This window comes from Atractosteus spatula, chromosome 8 (genome assembly GCF_055471065.1).
Source record: "Atractosteus spatula isolate fAtrSpa1 chromosome 8, fAtrSpa1.hap1, whole genome shotgun sequence".
Taxonomy (NCBI): domain Eukaryota; kingdom Metazoa; phylum Chordata; class Actinopteri; order Semionotiformes; family Lepisosteidae; genus Atractosteus; species Atractosteus spatula.
In genome coordinates this window covers 35912787-35927322 of record NC_142713.1, presented here as the reverse complement: position 1 = coordinate 35927322, position 14536 = coordinate 35912787, and the positions used below count along the sequence as shown (strand labels likewise).

At 35.6% G+C, this 14536-nt stretch overlaps 1 protein-coding gene across 5 annotated transcripts in view; it reads left to right on the top strand.

Annotated features, from left to right (window-relative positions):
• The window catches only part of nrcama (neuronal cell adhesion molecule a), a 146651-nt gene that overhangs the window by 98655 nt on the left and 33460 nt on the right, over nt 1–14536 (top strand). For 3 of the 5 annotated variants that reach the window (XM_088922573.1, XM_088922575.1, XM_088922572.1), the window contains 11 exons: nt 548–670; nt 1039–1209; nt 4304–4415; nt 5303–5487; nt 5815–5946; nt 6167–6310; nt 6990–7101; nt 7879–8045; nt 9725–9872; nt 11587–11711; nt 12434–12463. In XM_088922573.1, the coding sequence (XP_088778699.1) occupies nt 548–670; nt 1039–1209; nt 4304–4415; nt 5303–5487; nt 5815–5946; nt 6167–6310; nt 6990–7101; nt 7879–8045; nt 9725–9872; nt 11587–11711; nt 12434–12463 (1449 nt within the window). Of the gene's footprint in view, nt 1–547; nt 671–1038; nt 1210–1741; nt 1799–4303; nt 4416–5302; nt 5488–5814; nt 5947–6166; nt 6311–6989; nt 7102–7878; nt 8046–9724; nt 9873–11586; nt 11712–12433; nt 12464–14536 lie in introns of all 5 variants that reach the window. The other 2 variants (XM_088922571.1, XM_088922574.1) reach the window with 2 other exon arrangements.

Sequence of the window (14536 nt, the reverse complement as noted above, 5' to 3'; positions counted from 1 at the left end):
TGACACAATGATTTGAATTTCATTTGGCTTGTGTATGTAATCTGCTTAACCATTTTTCTTTTTCTCTCCTTTTTTAAAAAGATTTTTTTTCAATCATCAAATTCTTCTATCTAGAAGGTAAAAATAGCACCTGGAAGGGCAGCATGGAATTTATCCTATACATTTTTCCTATATACTTACATTCCTGGTATTATCCTGAACATATGACCTAATCTTTCTCCCATGCCGTCACCTTGTTTTGTACCTTTCACAATGAATTTTCCACAGAACAGTCCCAGGATTGTGCACTTTTCCAATGTGCATGCCATGCTGAAATCCTGTAGACTCTGCAAATGGCCATGAGAGGCTTTATTTAAAATGAGGTTTATTCATTGTGACCACTTAAGTAATAATCCGTAATCACTGATTTCTTTGATTGTTTACTCTGCTAATGCAGAGAACAGTATACAGTACTTCGGCATAAAATATTTTGTGTGCCTTGTGCAATCTTTTGACAAGTATACAGAGCAGTAGTAGAGACTGACTGGATTTCATGTGCTTCTCCCAGGGTCCCCCTTGTGGGCCAAAGAAAAAATTGACCCTATTTTTGTGCAAGAGGGTGTGCCACTTGTACTGCCATGCAGACCTCCTGCTGGACTTCCACCTCCTGTTATATTCTGGATGGATAACAGTAAGTTATTAGTTATTAAAAAAGTAGATCCTTCCCCTGAGAATTAATATACAGATGCTTTCTGTATAATAATATATGATTTTGTATTGCACACAATGACATGAACATTTCTGGTAGCTTTGATTATTTATTATTTGCTATTGTATATAAAACTCATTTTATACAGTTGGGAGGCACTTTAGGTATGCTTGCTATGTTTATAATCAAAATGGGAATTTCTTAGCATTTGCATTATAATCCATTTCATGTTTGTTTTTGTATATTAATGGAAATCCATATGCATCTATAGCCTTATAGATTAAAATAATGACCATGACAGTATGAAAGTGCTGAAATGAAACTCAAGATGGATATTTCTTTCTTTTTAGATTTTCAGAGGTTACCACAAAGCAAGAGAGTCTCTCAAGCCTTAAATGGGGATCTTTATTTTTCTAATGTGCAAATGGAAGACACACGAAATGACTATATTTGTTATGCGAGATTCACTCATACTCAAACCATACAGCAGAAGCAACCCATTTCAGTGAAGGTTTTGAACAGTAAGTACATTTGCTTGAACTGCATTCTTGACCATAGACCTGTGTTCTGTAGAAAAGCTTGCTGCAAAATGTTCTGAAAAAAAAACAAACTTCCTGCCAAAATAGCACATGCTGAAATGCTGTGGCTCAAATTTCTTACAGGTTTCTTCATCTTTAGACTCTTTCAATAATCCAGAATTGACATGTATTCTGGAATTTACAGGGAAGCTTCCTGTGAGATTAATGAAGGAATCCTGAATCCTTCAGGGGTGTTTGTGTGTGGAGCATTTCTGAATTTTTTTTAATGTTTTGTGACATTAACACTTCTATCATATTCACTAGAAACTGGTTAGATTTATTTGTAACAAAGAAATTCATATTCATATTTGTTTTTTTAAGAATTTGCCTTACTTCATTATGGTGACATTCTTGTAAAAGTGTTTAAAAACACTGTTTCTTGTCAGAATTGATTTCCTTGAGTGCACTTGTGATACGCTATATTTACAGACACTTGCAATACACTGCATGTTTATGATTTTTTGTTGTATTACAGTGGATGCAATCAATGAGACAATCGCTGCTTTTTTGAATGACACTGATTTTTTTGGTGGTGAGTCTTGGCAACCCTTAGTGATATACTATACTTTACCTACAGTCTAATACTAGAGCTAGAACACTAACATACCATGAACCCTATTTCACCTTCTTCCATTATTAAGTATAAAGGAAGTGTTCATATAACCAAGTGTTAACGTAACATTTTTTTCCGTATGTTGAACCTTTAAACAAAAACTAATATTAAAGCCTTTTCTTCTTTTTTCGCATTTCATATCTCTTTTCCTTCCTTTTGTAGTTTATACAGGAATCTAGGCATTCTATATTAGCTGCAAAAGAAGAAGCAGGGGTTAATTCCACACTGTAAAATAAAAAGAAAAACAATCACAATGTACCAGCTGTGCAGCCTTCATTAAGTGTTTTTTTTTACTTTTCAGCATTTGGGATTTTTTCGTGGAGCTCCTCAAGCTTATCCTGTGTTGGTTAAGCTAATGACTTAACTAGGTTAAGCTAGTTAAAGCTAATGACCATTTAAAATATTGAATTAAAAATACAATAACCCATTATTCAAATTGATGGAAAAATATAGAAATTAATTCCTTTTTATAAAGCAACCAATACATTTTTTTTCATAAGTTATATTAATCATTTTGCTCTACTAATGCATATCTGTGTAGTGAACAACTGGCAAGATATTTCAAGATATTTACCTGCTCTGATTAATGATTAAATAAGAACATTATTATAGAAGGAGCACTGGAATGGTGGTTAGTGAAGGAAACTGTTTTTAGCTTTTCTATTTTAAGGAACTGAAAAAATCATGGAAACATGGAAAGGAAAAAGCCCAAGACTTCCTCTAAGACTTTTGATACCACTCTAGATAAGGAGTTGCAAATGTCATTTAAAATAGCAGAGCAGTAATAGTGTTAATAAGGAGGTAGAAACTGATCCATACTAATGATTAACAACAAAATAATGAACTCAAGTATGATTGTTTTACTATATAAATGAATTATAACAGTTAATTAAGTTGCCTGTTTGCTGTGCAAATTATTTATTTAGCAACCTCTAACTATAGTGTTATCAGCATTTTTTTCTCTACTCTTCATCCAGTCATTATATCACACATATCATATACTGATGCTACCCTTCATTTGTATCAGTACCCTTTCCTCTTCTTGTATTCTTGTGTTTCTGAATAAGAACAATTCTAAGAAAAAAAATCATTTACAATCTCTGCAGAACCCTCACAATAACTTTTAATGTGCTAAAGAAAATGTGGTTCCTAAATCATCAGTTTAACAGTCCGATAGAGGGGAAAAGGGTGTCCATTATTGTCAAATGTCTGTTAAATCAAAAAGGACGCTTTTTAAAACCCAAAAACACACTATTATATGAAATATATATATTATATTTTCTGGATTTTTATTTAACAATTGCAATAAACACAGTCAATGGAAAATCTTCCTGTGCTTATTTTTATACAAGCTCTTTATTTCATGTATATTAAATACACTGTATAAAATTTGCTAAAGCATATGAAACACAAACAACACCCATCACTATCCATTCTGTCAATTAATTCTGAAGCATGTTAAACCGAGGGTTTATAGATTTTAAAACTCTGATTTTTGTATCTAATATTTTGAGAAATGCATACAGTAATACCTCATTATACAAGTGTGATGGATTCCTTGAAAACTGCTCCTAAGGTGAAAATTCACATTACTTCTGTCTGTTACCCATGTCTGATTGGTTCCAGAACTAAATAAAATGCATAAACATTAGGTACTATCCTGTAATATTAAGACACTTAACACACACAAGCTTTTATTATAATAAAGTTAAAATTTAATAAAAAATAAAAAGTAAATTCCTCATCTGAGGAGATGCGATGAAAGAAGAATCTTGGCAAAGCATTATGAACACCCCACTCATAAGAGGGAAAATCTGCTTGTTAAATGAAGAAAACAGGTAGCAATGACTACATCTCATATAGACGAAAACACATATAGCAGTTGCTCATATAGTGAGGGATTACTATATTCAGTCTCCAAGAGTTGAGCCATGATGATCTGACGTCATTATAACAAACAGCTCCTTACACTTGGTAAGGTCAGCTAGACATTAAAGGCTGGGTCTTTTATTCATGAGGGGGATGTTTTTAGGTATATTCTTCCATTTTCTATTTATTGAAAGGAAAAGGGTGTTTAAAAAGTAAAGATATATCACATATATTGCTGATATTGACTTCAGAAGGTAATGTAAAGATTAGATTTACATTTCAGAGATTTTCTTGACTGGTGCTACAACAAAGCCTTTTGGCAGGCTTTTCCTGAGATTTGCCAGAAGTGATGATTGGGATTTTAGTGTACCAATTCAAATGACAGCTAAAACTTAACACATCACTCTCTTCTTTTTATAACTGTGTCTGATGCAACCTCCAATGGGTAAATGATTCTTTTTCCAATTCTTTTCATTCAACTTCAGAACTTTGGGAGTGGTTTTAGAGTCACAGCTCAAGAACTGACACTTTGAATGTTGTCATTACTCATTTCAGACAGCCCTGTAGGAGAAAGACGTCCAACATTTTTGGTTCCAACAGGATCCGTAAGCACTAAAATGGTATTGAGAGGACAGGATCTCAATCTGGAATGCATTGCTGAAGGGCTGTAAGTCGTCACACAACATAAAGAATATGTTTATATTTATGTGAAATCCTATTTACAAAGTTTCATCTTTTTTGATTTGTTAAGACTTATCAGACATTATCATTGCTGATTTTTATAGTTGTGTGGAAATATGTCATTACAGTGTGATTATCAGAAATATTTTTATGAGAATACAAGTTTTGGAAAATTGTAAATGTTGATACTGTAGGTACAGTAACTGTTAAGTGTGTTAAGTAACAGTCTCTTAACATTCTGATAGCTCCTTAGTTTCTGATGTTTTTCAAACTGTTTATAATCATGCAATAAAGCCAGTTTAAATTAGAATACATAAAAAAACATATGTATTGACGTCTCTTTGTGTCTCTTTATGGAAAAAGTTTAGTCATTTAAGTAGAGGATTCAGTCCCACAGAAGAAGTCACTGTATTGTAGGTCACATAGATCATTTTAACTGACCATTGAGTAGAGACCCTTGATATACTGTATGTTAACTTGTAGTAGCTAAGGAAATAATTGGTTACATTAAGTTAATCAGAGCTCAGCTGGAAAGAAAAGAAGGAAAAACAATGGCTTTCTGAGCAGAAAAGATACAGATTGAGTTGCAATATTTCTATGTACTTAGTCAAAATTATGTTGTTAACTTGTACACCAGAGGATGTACAGTATTAAATACCAGTTGTTTTTTTGTGCTTTAATGCAATGGTGTATCGGGTAGCGTCTGACTTTTTTAACTATCTGTTAAAGATATATTCTATAAAGACATAAAGATGTGATAAAGATTTAAAAATCCACACTGTATCAGTCTTTCTCAAAAAAGTAAAGTTTTTGGAAGATTACTGCATAAAACATGTACAACTTTCTGTAAGTCCTGATATTTGTTCTTTAAAGGCCAACCCCAGAAATGACCTGGATGAAGGAAAGTGGAGAGCTACCCAGCAAAAGGACGTCCTATGAAAATTTCCAAAAAACACTGAAAATTACTGACATCACTGAGGCTGATGCCGGTGACTATCGGTGTACTGCAAAAAATGTTTTGGGATCCGTACACCATACTATAAAGGTTACAGTTAAAGGTATGAGATAAGTTTCTAAAGAAAGGAAAACCTTCAGAATACATTTTCATAGTTGCTTTTTAAAGTATTAGAACATAAAGTAGTAGCAAGCAGGGCTGAAGGTCGACTAATAAAGTTAAAAGGTTTTCACAGTTTTGCTCAGGGAATGAAATATTTATATTACTATTGCTGATTCAAGATGAGAAGAACTGAAATGATGCTCTCGACAACATTTTCCTGTATTTTCATGTCATTAGATAGCAGAGTGATAAGATTTAACTTTTTAAAAATGAAACTTATATGTATGGCAACATTGTTTCACTTATTGTTACTTTTTATTCCACACAGCTGCTCCATATTGGATAGGTGCACCCAAGAATCTCATACTAGCTCCCAACGAAACTGGATTGCTCACCTGTCGTGCCCAGGGAAACCCAAAACCCTCCATCACATGGTTAATGAATGGCATACCTATTGAAAGTATGATTTTTTAACTTCATTTGTTTCCTGGATATACAGTATGTACTGTTCAAGCAATTGTTAAATTCACAGTTTTCTATAGAAATTGTATCTATAGTATATATGAATATGAATGTTTGTAGCCACATAAAAGTGTAGTCATACCAGTGCAAAAGGAATGTAAGGAGTACTTCTGTAATGGTATTCAAAAAGCTCTATTGTGCCTTTTTCTTTTGGATAGATTCTCCTGCAGACACTAGCAGGAAGGTAGAGGATGACACCATTATATTCTCCGATGTTCGGACTGGTTCAAGTGCAGTTTATCAATGCAATGCTTCCAATGAATATGGGTATTTGCTGGCCAATGCCTTTGTTAATGTGCTTGGTGAGTTGAATTCAACATAACATCAACATTTTTTACACAATAGTGTAAATTTCTAAGCATTTTGTTAGAGAGCATCAGAATTGAAATAACATATCAATGTTATTAGTGTCCTAGAATTAGAGCAACTTTCTTTGGAGCCAAGTCATGCGTACAGCACATTATAACCTAGCCTTTTGCCACATTAATATTGTAACATTGAGGCCTGTAGCTTTCTTGCACAATATAAATGGATCCATATTAAATCTTTCAAGCAGATAGCTGTGTCAGCATGTGCAGGCAGCAAAGGAACAAGTAAAGATTTTTTCCATGCTGAAACGCTGTGTTTCTTTTCTTCTCTTTTTAGCATGGAATACACCTTTACTTGTTCATTTGCATACTAAATCTTGTTTGTTCAAGGATAGTTTGGATTATTGTAAATTACTATCATTGGGCCTTACATACATAAATCTCCTTTTACTTTTAAGTTCATAGGCAGTTATACAGGAGAAAGAAAATAAGTTGAGGTAGTGTAAGGTAGTAGTAGTGTAAGGTAGTCAAGTAGTTTTTACTGATATTGAATTAAATTATATTGAATTAAAAATCTCATACACTTGACACTTATTATATAGTAAAGCAAATCACACATGATAGAGTTATGATCTCATTATAAGTCAGATCGTTTTATGTCTCTTTACTTCAGCTGAACCACCAAGGGTACTGACTGAACCAAACAAAGTTTACCAGGTCATCAGGAACAAACCAGCCTTACTTGAGTGTGCCTCTTTTGGGTCACCCAAACCTAAAATCAAATGGTAAGTGTTGCATTCACTTTAAGCTTCAGTATTTTATCTAGATGTAATATTGTGAAGTATAGAGACAGATTAAATATGCTTGAAATCAAAACAATTAGCTTCTGGTAGAAAGGTTGCTAAAGACTACTGAGGTAATAGTTTTTGTGTGTGTGAATAGATACAGTATACACATACTGTATATAGACAGTCAGACTTTCCAAAGCATAACATTTTTATAATGTTATTTAAATATCTTATCTTAAATATGTGCATTAGATGCATTAACACCTCTATCCATCATTTGTTCTCACTATGAAGCTTATTAATTGATATTGAACTGCAAAGTGAATCATTAGGAAATGTGTTAAATGCTCCTTTTACACCACTCTTATCCATGCAGCAAAAGCTACCTTCCTGTTATGTAGTGACAGATTGCTATTTTTCCATTTCACAGCTGGTGATAATATTAGTCTCGCACTTACAAGTCAAATGGACCATTTTACAAATACATCTACTAATTAACATGAATGTGCATCCGATTTAACAATGTTAAATTCATACAATTTGTCTAACATTTTTTCTTTAATTCTTACTTAAATACTTTATCAGTTGAATTGCAGTTCAACTTTAACATACAGTATTTATAAGTGCCACTGTATCTTTTTTCTTGCTCTATGGTTATGTTACTTAAACAATACATTTTGTTGAGATATGCATTTCTATGACTTTATATATGCAGTATATAACTTTGGTTATTTTAGCTCTTTTTATTCTAATTGCATGTCTTTTTTTAACAAGGTTCAAGGATACCCAGACAAGTGTTTTGGATGGGGATCCCTATGTTGTGCATGAAAATGGAACCTTGGAAATTCATGTTGCTCAGACTGACCATAGTGGAAAATACACTTGTTTTGCAATGAATTATCTTGCCAAAGCAGAGAATGTTGTTTATTTGGAAGTGAAGGGTGAGTATGCAAAATAGGGTCTAAAAGAGTTTTTAATATGAAAAACACATAAAGGAATCGTGAAGTACCATTCAGTGCCTTGTTGAAAATTAGTTAACTGAAGTGTAAACAAATAAGGCAGTTTGTTTTTCTACTGAATTAGCATAAGAATTGCCATAGTACCTCACATAAGTCAGGTAATATTTCAGAGCTAATAAAGGTTTGATAAAGGCTTAGACAGAGCAGCTCAAGGAAGACACAAGCAAAGCATATCCATCAGTAAGCAAACAGAAGTTACAGAAGGCTATTGTTGACTAGTCTGAAACACTGGTTGCTCCAGCATTAGTAATAAACTAGTGAAAAGTGAGTTAGTGAATTAATGATTAGTAAAAAAAACCCAGTAAACAGCAAACTAAAGATAGATAGCATATGCTAAATTAGTTAGACGTTAGATATAGATCAAGGTGTTTAAGGTTAATTAGAAACATATACATCAACCTGCACACAATTAATTGTCTTGTTGTGTATGCTATTTACTGCTGTTCTCTACAAGGAACAGTGTTACATAAGACATGTTTAACCTTGATGTCACGATTATAGTCCCCCCCTCCTTAAGGGTGCTCCAGCCCTTTCACTAAGACTTTATTCTCTGCATCTGATTTCCATATCGTGCGAGTCCGGGACCTGGAAGCGCCTGGTCCCGTTAAGGTTTTAACCTCTGTTCCCGTTCCTGTTCCCCGTCCGCCGGTTCCGACCCGGCCTTCGTGGTTTTTAATTCCTTCCTCTGATGGATCTCCTGGTTTTGGACTTACCTTTCTGTTTTGGATACTCTCTAAGGACTTCTCTTTTGGATTGTTCGCCTCGGCCACACCTCCCCCGTGCACCAGCGCACCTTGGACACGCCCCCCTGTCTTCAGTCCCGTATTCCTGCATGACGTTTCCCTAGTGTTCCCCCCACTCCGTCGGACTGTGTCGTCCGCATAGGGTCCGGAAAGAACTGTTCGTTACAGAATGCAGAGCCAACACCTGGACCCCGCGGACGGCACCCTGGCAGCCTGGATTCCATCAGTTTTTTTTTTTCTCCCCTTTTTTTTCTTAGGGCTTCGGAGCCGCCCTGAAAAGGAGGGGCGTACTGTCACGATTATAGTCCCCCCCTCCTTAAGGGTGCTCCAGCCCTTTCACTAAGACTTTATTCTCTGCATCTGATTTCCATATCGTGCGAGTCCGGGACCTGGAAGCGCCTGGTCCCGTTAAGGTTTTAACCTCTGTTCCCGTTCCTGTTCCCCGTCCGCCGGTTCCGACCCGGCCTTCGTGGTTTTTAATTCCTTCCTCTGATGGATCTCCTGGTTTTGGACTTACCTTTCTGTTTTGGATACTCTCTAAGGACTTCTCTTTTGGATTGTTCGCCTCGGCCACACCTCCCCCGTGCACCAGCGCACCTTGGACACGCCCCCCTGTCTTCAGTCCCGTATTCCTGCATGACGTTTCCCTAGTGTTCCCCCCACTCCGTCGGACTGTGTCGTCCGCATAGGGTCCGGAAAGAACTGTTCGTTACACTTGACAAATCATCCTCAGAAGAACAGTACATTATTAAATAAAAATAAACACAATGACAGCACTAAAGTCAGGAAAATGTCTTTTAATGTTGTGTAAAACTTGGCAAATTATTCAAAACTGTTTCTTACTTTCTCATGTTTTAGAACCAACAAGGATTATTAAACAACCAATATACAAAGTTGTGCAAAAAAACAGAAAAGTGATTTTTGAGTGTAAGGTTAAACATGACCCAAGCCTAACCCCTACAATGACCTGGCTAAAGGACAATGAGAACCTGCCAGATGATGAAAGGTAAGTGCGCACATCCTATGTGTGGGCACACAGTACACAGTATGTAAGCATAAAGTATACCAGCGTAAACACACAGTATATATATACTGATGGAAAAAAGAAATGCAACATTTTCTGGAATGAGAATACTATAGTTTTAGCTTATGTACTTTCACAAAAAGTTGTCAATTTGTTTTAAGCCCTCTGACCAGCTTGTGCAGTGAGACATTGCAGCTTGCCAATCACATGAAAGCTCGTTAGGTGCACTTTTACCCAACGAGGTCCAGGTGGAACTGTGCCTGATCTGGTCACCTTTAAAATGTTATGGACACAGACTGGGATCTGTGTCAGGTCTTGTAGTGGACCCTATACGATGCGGTAAGAGCTGGAGAAAACAGGAGGAGTGGTAAAAGGAAACACACAGGGGTCTAATAGTGCACAAAATAATAGTGACAGTCTGTGAGACAGTGAGCGGGGAAGACAAGGAATAGCATCCAAATCCAAACAGGTCCAAAGGCAGGTCAGGGCACGGTCCGGGAGTCCATCAGCGAGTAATCCATCCTGGGACAGGACAAGGTTAAAATCCCCGGGAGGGGGGAGCACACGGACAGACAAAATATGGAGGTCCAAGGGTGACGGGGCGAGATCCTCCAGACCCCGGGCTCAGGAAGCGGGAGGTGTCGGGGATGAGGCCTATGCCCTCAGGAGACAGACATAGGGTTTCCTGGTGCCAGGCGGGCCTCGCAACATTCTTACCCTAATGATGAGCCCCGAGGACTGGAGGAGCTAGTCTTTAAATAATAAGCCTAAGATGGTACATCTGGGGAGCTTAACAATCACAAGGACAATAACGGGAGCAGTGGAGCGCCCTCTAGGGAGGGATGTCGGGCGTGTCATAAAAGCCTTAATTCAAAGCTTAGGTCACTGCAAGAAAAAGGCCACACTTTGGTCAGTTTGCTGTGCATTCCATAATGCCTTGAATGTCACCAGAAGCAAGCAGGCATGTCATGTTCCAGCATTGCCAGACACTATGGAGTAAGCCGCTCCACTGTGTCCTGACTGCAGAGAAGGTTTCAGCAGAATTCAGGACAGATGACCATCCAAAATCCGGTTGCCCTCGAGTGACCACACCAGAGCAGGACTGACACATCAGACAGGTCCATCTGAGAAATTGTTTTAAATCTTCCACCAATACTGCTGCTTAAACTGCCTGCAGACACAATGCCTGCATCTGTGACAGAACAGTGAGGCCCCATGGTGCTGGCCTTAGAGCAAGGTGACCTGTCAGAGGCCATCTGCTCACACCTCCTAGATGTCACACCTGACTGGCTTGGGCCAGACAGAGGCTGCGATGGACTCGTCAGCAGTGGCATCAGGTCCTCTTCACGGATGAGTCACTCTTCAGCCTGTTCCACACAGACGGGCCAACAAAATAATGTTTTGGTTTTATTCATGAAAGATGTTTATTTAAAAACATTTGCAAAATCAGTTATTGTGTATCTTAAATTGTATTTTGGAATTCTGATTTTCAGACTTACCAGTTATTTAAATGAAATCAGTGGTTTTAATGAACTTCTGCACCCAATTCATCTGATTTTAGAGATAAAGCACAAGCCATGGAATCATCTCAGACTCAGGCCACTTGAACAGAAGTAAATCATAATTAAAAAAAATAAATTCAGGCATTACTTATCACATTAATTACTAATATACTCCTTTTTCTTAATATTTTAAGATTTGTAGTGGGTTCAGAGAGTCTAACCATTAATGATGTTACCGAACTAGATGAAGGTACATACACGTGTATCATGAATACCTCTCTGGATCAAGACTCTGCAAGTGCCATGCTAACAGTTGTTGGTAAGAACACTTTATTTTTCTTATTTAGCCTTCTCTCTTTACAGGTTTCTTCATACATTCTAGTACACCTAGATGATGTCGTAGAAAGAAAACAAGGTTTATATCTAAAAAAAATTATGTCCTTTTAAATACTGACACTACCTTTTATGTATTGTATATATACTATATACACTTTGTGTGGTGAATGAATGTTTTAAATTTAATTTAAGACACACTGCTATTACCTTTTTTATTTTGCATTTTCAAAAACCTGCTCAGTTTAATATTCCTAACACATTATAATGCAATACACTGTAGAAATGTATTGCTGTGTTGTGTTTTAATATTAATACATTATTATTATTAGTAGTAGTAGTAGTAGTAGCAGTAGTAGCAGTGTGGTGGCAGAGCTGATTGTGGTGGTAAAATGACATACTCTAGTGCTGATGTATATGCTAAACATTTAACCAGTAATAAATAGTACAGGGGTTAATTTGTGTGAATGTAGAATCAATCTGGGAAAAAAATGTATTGCATGATCTTGCAATATGAATTCACTTAGTATGAAGGTCATGTCTTTCTGATACCTAATTTGTGACCAATGCAACATTTTTATTTTCATTTGCCAACACAAAAGCAAACATAAGGTTACATTAGCTGTGTGACTTCAATGTGGCTAGTACAAAAACTGTTGGTTACTAACCACTAACTACAACATTAATCCTACATTACTTTCCTTCTAGCTGCTACCCCAACTCCAGCCATTGTATACGGTAAATGATCAGCAAGTGTCTGTCTTAACTTTCAGCATTTTCTGTTACCGTTTTTTTATTTATTCAAGCATGCTGCTGTTGGGCAATGTTTGTTTCATTTGCTATGCACATTAGTATCATAAGCACAATGAAATGTTGTGGAAAACGATAATTCCATTCATTACATCCCATGTACTGTAGGTCTTTGGAATATTCAGTACTTTTTTATTTTCAGTTTCATTAATTAATTGTTAATTGTCATTAATTCTTTATGAAAGGTATAGATTTGGTGTCTTTTACAATATTTTTGTTATGTCTCAAAATGTTTTGCAGATGTTACAAGCTCTTTTAAAACTAAACAGAGTATTTTGACCTGCCTTCTGTCTTAAACCATGACAAAACAAAGCAAGTCTTCTTTCCAGAGTGTAATGAAACTTTCTTAAAAGGGGAATGTCTTACTACTTTTTGAGAAATATGAATTAGTCCTCAAGGCAGTTTTGTACTTTTGCATTTTACTCTTATTTTCTATAAACATAATCCCCATAATCTTTAAAACAGTACTGATCAAGGTCTCTGTTTCTTGAAACGTTTACTATAAATTCTAAAGATCTGTGCTTTTTATAGGAGTTTTTAAGATTAAGTTTTGTATTTTAAATTGGCTTTCACTTTATCACCACACATTGACTAAACATCAACAGTCAAACAACAGTTTTTTAGAGAAAACAAAAATGTGGTGGTTACAAGAAAATCATTTGCAAAACATGCATGTTGCTGTTTCATAAAGGTTCTGGATAAATGCAAAAAGCTGACTTTTATTTCTACATAGAATTCAAACATACAGTATAGAGAAGCTTTTGGAAAATGCAAAATGTGTTGAAATTTGTTTTTTATGTAATAAATGTATTATCTAATACAGAGACTAGTAAAAATATTGTTGGAAATAATTGTTTGGAGACTGCATATAGACTCTAAACTTTCTTTTTAAGAAAACAAAATATGCAAATATTTTAAGATATATACTATATATACATTCACAGACATAAGAAATTGGCACCCCTAACCTGAATAGCTTGTTTCAGAGAATCATCCCAAATATAATACAGATTGTATAATAATCCTTCTCAGATGTAAGATAACACAAATACACTACAAAATAATTCTGTGAAAATTAATTGTAACACAATGAGAAAAGCAAAAATGTATCAAACAAGTAATGAAATCAATAACATTTGTTGTGTGTATAATGTCTAATGCCTCTCAGTGTATTTAACATAGCAGAAGTGTTGAATTGTTCTTTGACAATAAGTATTGATACCACTTTTTGGTACTTTGTGTGTATTTAGTAGTTTGACCTCAATTACATATGAGAAGTGATTGTACTGGTTATTGCTTGATCCAATACATTTATCAGTGGATATACAGTATTTAGCTTTCTTGCTTTACAAACTCTTGCTGGGCAAAGGTAGATATGTGAAGTTTGGCTGCTACAGTTACAGATCCCTCGATAGCATTTGGATAAGATGCAAGTCAAGTGACAGGGATGACTATTTCAAAGTGATTGTGTGGCTCCTCTTCAAAAGTTGTGAACTGGATTTTAACTTCCTGTAAGTTAAGTTGTAGGTTGTTTTCAGGTTGGAAGATTCATCCAATGCATCTTGACCTTGTAGTAATGATGATTGGAATTTACAATCAGAAATTGGAACATAAAAGTCTGAGAGTATATGGCTACTAGAAACAACCAGTCATATGAAATACAGACACAAATACAAATTTAACTGAACAACAAAATATCATTTTATTCATACATACAGTATATAATTATACAATAATAAAATGACTTTGATGGAGTGGCATCCTGACCAAGGTGTGCCTTGCACCCACTGCTTGCTCTGATAGGAACTGTCTCCCCCGTGACTGTGTATTGCAGAAAGCAGTAATAAAATGGATGGGTGAAGGATGGTATAATAAAGTGAGAAAAACTTCTACATAAGTCAGTATATATGTTATATATGTTATTGAATATGCCATTATTCATACAAATGGCAGATAAATAGAAGGGATAATAGAGCAACAGGGTTAAATGTGCATAGACTG